General features: G+C 62.5%; 2 protein-coding genes and 1 long non-coding RNA gene across 3 annotated transcripts in view; 2 read left to right on the forward strand and 1 right to left on the reverse strand.

The window, feature by feature from the left end:
* The window catches only part of LOC133207333 (uncharacterized), a 136,613-nt gene that overhangs the window by 103,346 nt on the left and 25,589 nt on the right, over positions 1-7,678 (reverse strand). The gene's annotated exons all lie outside the window — the stretch shown is intronic.
* Positions 379-4,405, forward strand: LOC133207331 (melanocyte-stimulating hormone receptor-like). Its single transcript, XM_061344130.1, has 2 exons — positions 379-1,121; positions 4,357-4,405. Exons 1-2 carry the CDS (start codon positions 379-381, stop codon positions 4,403-4,405), a joined length of 792 nt encoding a protein of 263 aa, XP_061200114.1.
* Positions 1,802-4,343, forward strand: LOC133207330 (tubulin beta-3 chain-like). The gene is made up of 4 exons (XM_061344129.1): positions 1,802-1,986; positions 2,305-2,413; positions 2,773-2,883; positions 3,156-4,343. The coding sequence occupies exons 1-4, from the start codon at positions 1,930-1,932 to the stop codon at positions 4,229-4,231; spliced, it is 1,353 nt and encodes a 450-aa protein (XP_061200113.1). The 5' UTR covers positions 1,802-1,929; the 3' UTR covers positions 4,232-4,343.

Raw genomic sequence — 7,678 nt, forward strand, 5'->3', positions numbered from 1 at the left:
GGGCTGTGATGAGGGTCTGGCAGCCTCAGCAGTGGTTCCCCTTGCTGCTGGGGTGCCACTGTCATGCAGGTGCCCACCCTCCTTGGGAGGAGGAGCCATGGGAGCCAGCTTTAAAGTGGGGCAGAGAAAGGGCCCTTTCTTTTTCAACACCCCAGCCCAGTGGATGTGTGGCTGTGGGACACTGGCCAGGGTCAGCAAGGAGGTAGCTGGGACACCAAGGTCCTGGTGGGCAGGTGGTGGGAACCCCCCATCCCCAATTCCTCTACATCCATCTCCTCGGCCTTGCTGCTGGGCACCACAGGAGCACTGGTGGGGCACAACAGGGACTGAGGGGGTGTGTAGGTACTGTGGGGGGACCCCAGGGCTGAGGTAGGGGCCATGTTGATGCTGCCCCCCCCGTGCCTGCTGAGTGAGCCCTGGAATGCCAGAGAGGGCAACCAGAGCAATGCCATGGCTGGGGCTGGCAGTGCCTGGTGCCAGGGGCTCAACATCCCCAACAAGCTCTTCCTCACACTGGGGCTGGTGAGCCTGGTGGAGATCCTGCTGGTGGTGGCCGCCATCCTGAAGAACAGGAACCTGCACTCGCCCACATACTACTGCATCTGCTGCCTGGCTGTCTCTGACATGCTAGTGAGCATCAGCAACCTGGTGGAGATGCTCTTCATGCTGCTGATGGAGCACAGCATGTTGGTGATCCACACCAGCATTGTCTGCCACATGGACAAAGTCATCGACATGCTCATCTTCAGCTCTATTGTGTCCTCCCTCTCCTTCCTGGGGGTCACTGCTGTGGACCAATACATCACCATCTTCTATGCCCTGTTCTGCCACAGCATCAGGAGGCTGCAACAAGCCATGGTAACCATGGCCAGCATCTGGCTGGCCAGCATGGTCTCCAGCACCATATTCATCACATACTACCACAACACCACCATCCTCCTCTGCCTCATCAGCTTCTTCCTCTTCATGCTGGTACTCTATATCCACATGTTCACCCTGGCCCACCACCACCTCTACAGCATCTCCAGCCAGCAGAAGCAGCCCACCGTCTACCGCAGCAGCAGCCTCAAGGGAGCTGTCACCCTCACCATCCTCCTGGGCATCTTCTTCATCTGCTGGGGCCAGTAATGGCACAGCTGCCTTGCTACAGGATGGACGGAAGGATGCGATGGGATGCACCGCGGGGTGCCCCACTCTGTCACCCAATCCAGGCTGAGGGGCTTGCGGTTCCCCATAAAGGCTGTTTGCAGTGATGCCGTGGCTGGCACCGCCGTGCAGCTCCCAGGGACCGCTTCCCGGCCCCACCGTCTCTTTTAAGTTCCATTGTTCCTGGTTGCCTCCTGCACCGGCGCCGGGGCTGAGCCGGGGTGGGGGGGGGGGGGCGGCCAGCGTGGCACGGCACAGCCCAGACAAAGCGCCCCTCACCGCGGCCTTCGTTCTCAGGCCGCGCCCACCACCGCTCGACCCGGCCCTGGGGTGAGGCTCCTGGCGCCCGGGACCCCCGGGGCGGCCCCCCCGCAGCAGGACGCGCTTTGGGGGGTGTCATCCCCCACCCACCGCCGCCCCGGGATTCTCTCGCCGCTCCCGGGTGGTCCCTGTGGCTCGTTCGTGTCGTGCTCCCCCCTCTCGTGGGCACCGGGGTCCCCCTGTCCCGGGGGGACTGGGATGTCCCCACCCGTGCCCGCAGTGCCGGGATCCCTGTGCCGAGTGGAGGGAGGAGGTAGCGGTGCCGGTGCCGCAGGGCTGTTGTAGCGTTGCGGCGGCGGCCGCCGATTGGCTGCGGGGCAGCGGTGACGTCAGCGCCCGGCCCGGTGCAGCTCGAGGCGCCTATAAAGGAGGCGACGACGGTAGGATTGTTTTCTGCGTTCCCAGTGCTGCTCCTGGTTCACGTCCTGTTTTCATCCCGTTCTGCTCCGGCCCGGCAGCACCATGAGGGAGATTGTCCACATCCAGGCGGGACAATGCGGCAACCAGATCGGCGCCAAGGTAACAGTTGCCCTACCCTGCCGCTGCGGAGCCGGGCGGCGGACAAAGACCATTCTCCGCACCACTACTTGCTCTCCGCTCCCGCCGCAGTGGGTGGACAAAGGGCCCCGCCCCACACCAGCTCCCTCCCTTCCCCCCATGCATGTGTCCGCCCTTCAGCACTGCGGATAGCGCCTGGTCCGTTCTTGTTGCCGTGGGGCGCTCCGCCTTGCCCAGGGGGTTGGGGGGGTGTGTGTGTGATGATAAGTTCTCCGGGTCCCTGTGCCCTCTCTCCCCCATACCCGGTGCCCCGCCACCCCTGAGCCTTGTTCCTTCCAGTTCTGGGAGGTGATCAGCGACGAGCATGGCATCGACCCCAGCGGTAACTACATGGGTGATTCAGACCTGCAGCTGGAACGCATCAGCGTCTACTACAATGAGGCTTCTTGTAAGCGACACACATCTCCCCCGGGACATCTCCCGGGCAGGGCAGCTCAGCACCCCCACCCTGGGTCCGGGGGAGATACCCCTATCCCTTCCCCCCCAGTGCTAGCAGGACTCAGGTCTTTGGGGTGGGGGACAAATACATGCAAGATGCATGCACCCATCCCTTGGGGAGGGAAGAGACACTTGCACCCCCATCCGTGGAGCCCCGTGGTTTGAGGGGGAATGGGGGGAGACTGTGCACCCATCCCTGTGGGATCCCTACTATGTTTGGGGGGAAAAGTGAGCACCCAGCCCCATGGGACCCCACAAGGTGGGTGGGGGCAGCAGCAGGTCCCGCCCCTGGCACAGGCTTTCTTGCAGCTCACAAGTACGTGCCTCGTGCCATCCTGGTGGACCTGGAGCCAGGGACGATGGACAGTGTGCGCTCCGGTGCCTTTGGCCACCTCTTCCGCCCTGACAACTTCATCTTTGGTAGGTCCTTGGGGAGGGGGAGACGCTGGCACCCACATCCCCACACCCCTCCTGGGCTGTTGCCATGCCTGGGGCACTCAGCAGATGCATCCCCACCCTTGCCACAGGGCCTGGTACAGTCAGTTCACTGTCAAACCTCTGCAATTCCCACTTCCTACCCCACCCCAGCCTCAGATCTTGCCAGTGTTGCTGCCAGCAGTACCCTATCCCCTCCCTGGTGTGGAAACGAGGGTGCTGGCAGCCATCGGTGCCTCTTTTACCCCCCGTGGCAGGGCAGAGCGGGGCTGGGAACAACTGGGCAAAGGGGCACTACACAGAGGGGGCTGAGCTGGTGGACTCGGTGCTAGATGTGGTGCGGAAGGAGTGCGAGAACTGCGACTGCCTGCAGGGCTTCCAGCTGACCCACTCATTGGGTGGTGGCACGGGCTCTGGCATGGGCACCCTCCTCATCAGCAAGGTGCGGGAGGAGTATCCCGATCGCATCATGAACACTTTCAGTGTGGTCCCATCCCCCAAAGTGTCGGACACGGTGGTGGAGCCCTACAATGCCACACTCTCCATCCACCAGCTGGTGGAGAACACGGATGAGACCTACTGCATCGATAACGAAGCTCTCTACGACATCTGCTTCCGCACACTCAAGCTGGCCACCCCCACCTATGGTGATCTCAACCACCTCGTCTCAGCCACCATGAGCGGTGTCACCACTTCCCTCCGCTTCCCTGGCCAGCTCAATGCTGACCTCCGCAAGTTGGCAGTCAACATGGTGCCCTTCCCACGTCTCCACTTCTTCATGCCAGGCTTTGCCCCACTTACAGCTCGTGGCAGCCAGCAGTACCGTGCCCTCACTGTCCCTGAGCTCACCCAGCAGATGTTTGATGCCAAAAACATGATGGCTGCCTGTGACCCCCGCCACGGCCGCTACCTCACTGTGGCCACCGTCTTCCGGGGCCGCATGTCCATGAAGGAGGTGGATGAGCAGATGTTGGCCATCCAGAGCAAGAACAGCTCCTACTTTGTGGAGTGGATCCCAAACAATGTCAAGGTGGCTGTCTGTGACATCCCTCCACGAGGGCTGAAAATGTCTTCCACCTTTATTGGCAATAGCACAGCCATCCAGGAGCTCTTCAAGCGCATCTCGGAGCAGTTCACAGCCATGTTCCGCCGCAAGGCCTTCCTCCACTGGTACACAGGTGAGGGGATGGACGAGATGGAGTTCACAGAGGCTGAGAGCAACATGAATGACCTGGTGTCTGAGTACCAGCAGTACCAAGATGCCACGGCTGAGGAGGAAGGTGAGATGTACGAGGATGAGGAGGAGGAGTCAGAGGCGCAGGGTGCCAAGTGATGCCCAATGCCTCACCCCTCTGCCACCTGCAGCCCCCCTGGCTTTGTGCTGCTGCACCCCCAGGCCTCAGCTGGACTCCCCCTGCACCCCTTTGGTGTCTCATGACCCTGTCTCCCCCACCTCCCCCCTTTTTGGTTTTACTGGGTTGTGTCTGTTTGGTTTGGGTTTTTTTAATACTTAATAAATTTATTCCTGTCCCGGTTCCTCCTGTCTGTGCCTCTGTTTGGGGGGGTGGAGGCACCCTCTGCTCTCAGGGGCTTGACCCCCAGCATTCCCATCTTGGGGGATGTTTGGGGACCCCATGTGCCTAGGCCCTGGCAATGCCCTGAGTTCTGCTGGGTGTGTGGTGCCCCATGTCCTCCTGCCCAATAGATCTGGGGTTGGGGGTGCAGATATCACCTTGCCTGGTTGTGCCTTTGTCCCCACTGTCACCCTTCTCTATGCTGGGGGGGGTGGCTGCCCTTCCCTGGTCAGGGCAGCACTCGCCCTTTGTCCCCCCAAACTGAGATGGGGGCATAAACCTCAGTGTGTTGCCCCAGGGCTGGGACTGAGCCTGGGCCTGGGGTTGGAGGATCCAGGGCACACCCAAACAGTGCTAAGCCTCCTGGATCCAGCTTAGGTGCTGGGCTGAAGCTGGAGTGGGGGTCTGGGATGTGCTGCCATGGGGCTGCAGCCCCCCGGGAGTCCCTGTGGGAAGAGGGGCTGTGCTGTGGGGGCAGAGGGGAGGGGTGGGAACTATGGGGATGGGGCTATGCAGACCTGGGTTATGGGGCTGTTCCCGTACGTCTCTCCCCACCACCCCTGCGCGGCCCCGCTCTGGCGTGGTGTGATCCGCCGGCCGGCAGGGGACGGCAGTGCGGCTGAAGGACCGGGCAGCGAGGGGGCGCGCAGCGGTGAGCGGGGCGGGTGCGCTGCTCCTGGCGGGCGGGGTCCGGAGCTGGTACCGGTAGAGGGGGCTTTGCGGGGTGCTGGGTGGGGGGTGGCGTAGGGTTGCACGGAGTCGGAATGGGAGCGGCCATGAGCGGAGCAGGGTGGGGGTCAGCGGCGTGGGAGGCGGCGGGGCGGGTTTGTTCGCGGGGCCGCGGCCGCGTCCCTGTCCCTGTCCCGCAGGGCAGATGGCGATAGCGTACGATGAGCGGCTGTCCCGCTTCCACCAGGTACACCTCAACCCCTTCGACAAGGCCCCCCAAGCCGCCACCTCAGGAGCGGCCCGACGGGGGTGACCCGGACTCGGGTGGATGCTGACACACCCCGCACAGCCCCTAGCACCGGAACCCCTTGGCACTTCGCCCCGTTGCAAGCCAGCGACTGGACTCGTTCCCGGGGGGACCCTAAAAGCGCCCCGGACCTGGGCCTGGCCGAGGACCATTTCTCCCACCCCGTGGTGAGTGGGGCAGGGGTTGGGGGCTGTTGGCTCATCCTCCTCCCCCTGCCCCTTCTCCTCCTCCCATCCTCTTCCCCCTTGCCCTCCTCCTCCTCCCGGTGCCACAGGGTCTGATCCTGGCGTCGGACGTGCAGCAGCTGTGCCAGGCCATTGAGGAGTGAAAGCAGGCAATCCTGGTGTTGCCCAAGCATTCAGAGTGGCAGAAGGACTTGGTGGTGCGGCTCATCCACCTCTGCTTCAAGCTGCAGGAGCTGAAGGTTGGGCCGGGACCAGGGCCCGGGGGGGTTTCCATGGTGGGGAACACACACACTGACACATCCCCCTCCACCTCTGCAGGATCCTGGTGAGGCTGAACCCAACATCCAGGTGGTGCTAGAGCATTGCTTCTACAAGGAAAAGAGCAAGAGTGTGAAGCAGATGAGTGACAAGTGCAGCATCATCATCTGGGGCCTCATCTAGACCTGGTACACTTGCATAGGTGGGGCTGGGACCCCTGAGACCTCCCACACACCCATCCCACATCCCCACGCTGACAGCCATCTGTGTCCCCCCCCTCCCCCTCCCCGGGGCTGCTACTACCAGCGCCACAGCAAGTGCCTGCCCCTGGTGAGCGAGGCCTGCATGCAGGCCAAGGTCAGCCATCAGGCTGAGTACCAGCTCAGCATCTGCCCCAAAAATGGGCTGGACAGTCATGACTACTGCTGTGCCAAGTGCTGTATCCCCATCTCACTCTGTGAGGCTGCGTCACTGTGGTGTGGGGCTGGAGGATAAGTGGGACTGGGCTCCTTTGGGGGCTGCCTGGGGCTGGGGCCTGCATGGGGCTGCGTGGAGCTGGGGGCACAGTAGGGCTGGGGGCACAGTGGAGCTGGGCTCCCTTGGGGGCTCTGTGGGGCTGGGGGGAACTGGAGGCCAGGGCTTCCTGGGGCTGGGGTATATGTGGGGCTGGGCTTCTTTGGGGGCTGCATGGGGTTGGGGGGAGCTGAAGGTTGAGGCTCTGGGGGCCATGTGGTGCTGGGAGCTATGTGGAGATGGGGGGGGTCTGGGCTGTGCGGGGCTGGGGGAATCCACAGTGCATAGGAAGGTGATGTTGGGGCCCCACTGCATGCTGCATGTCCACTGGGGACATGGTGTGGGGTGAGCAGGGTGTGGCATGGTGCCAGTATGTGTGCCAATGTGTGTGCTGGCATGTGCCACCCCATGGGGGTTGCCCAGCAAGGCCCAGCAGTGCAACTACACCAGCCTCTACTACTGCAGCAGCTGCCACTGGAACAACCTGGCCATCATGCCTGCCCATGCTATCCATAACTGGGACTTTGAGCCCCACAAGGTGTCCCGGTCGGGGACTTGGGGGCGCCTGGAGGGTGCTGTGTCCCTGGGTAAAGGTCACTTGGGGGGGCATATCCTCAGGGCTGTGTCCTTGGCAATGGGGCCCAGTGGCTATGGGGTGACAGTGGCCACAGGCAGGCAGGTGTCACGCTGCAGCATGTGGTACCTGGTGCTGATGGTGTCCTGGCCTGTGCTGAAGCTGCGGAGATCAACCCACTGCTCTTCAACTGTGTGGAAGAGCTGGTGGAGACCCAGGTGAGTGTTGGAGGGTGCAGGCACAGGGGGGATCCCATCCTGCAGGGCTGGAGCTGTCAGGGCTGGCAGCTGCAGGCAGCACAGCAAATGGAGTATGGGGTGAGCAGGAAGGAGAGGGGGACCCTGGTAGCACCCACTGGGTCCCACAAAGGGGGAGCAGGGCAGGAGTGAGGGTCAGGGAAGAGGGTGGCCAAACTGCTACAGGGCTGAATTTGACCCAGCTTGACTTGTCCCCATCATGTCCCTATCTCCATCCTCATCTCGTCCCATTCCTACACCATGTCCATCTCATCCCTGTACCTGTCTCCATCCTACCCCTGCCACCACCCTTTTATGTCTTGTCATTCCCATTCCATCTTGCCCTGTCCCCCCATAGAAGCTGCACCAGGACATCCTGCTCATGAAGTCCTACTTTATCACCTGCAAGGAGGCAATGGAGTCACAGCTGCTGCTGCAGATCAAGCCGGGGGGATAGGACTGAG

This window comes from Neopsephotus bourkii, unplaced genomic scaffold (assembly GCF_033783945.1).
Source record: "Neopsephotus bourkii isolate Nb327-2 ecotype Australia unplaced genomic scaffold, CSIRO-AGI_Nbou_v1 NB_1866, whole genome shotgun sequence".
In the NCBI taxonomy this organism is placed as follows: Eukaryota; Metazoa; Chordata; class Aves; order Psittaciformes; family Psittacidae; genus Neopsephotus; species Neopsephotus bourkii.

What these genes read in the sequence shown, in the direction of transcription:
- LOC133207331 (XM_061344130.1), top strand. Translation starts at nt 379, where the DNA reads ATGTTGATGCTGCCCCCCCCGTGCCTGCTGAGTGAGCCCTGGAATGCC. An exon ending in ATCTTCTTCATCTGCTGGGG is followed by an intron (nt 1,122 to 4,356) that starts CCAGTAATGGCA and finishes CCCCCACCTCCC; the next exon opens with CCCTTTTTGGTTTTACTGGG.
- LOC133207330 (XM_061344129.1), top strand. Translation starts at nt 1,930, where the DNA reads ATGAGGGAGATTGTCCACATCCAGGCGGGACAATGCGGCAACCAGATC. An exon ending in GCAACCAGATCGGCGCCAAG is followed by an intron (nt 1,987 to 2,304) that starts GTAACAGTTGCC and finishes TGTTCCTTCCAG; the next exon opens with TTCTGGGAGGTGATCAGCGA. An exon ending in CTACTACAATGAGGCTTCTT is followed by an intron (nt 2,414 to 2,772) that starts GTAAGCGACACA and finishes GCTTTCTTGCAG; the next exon opens with CTCACAAGTACGTGCCTCGT.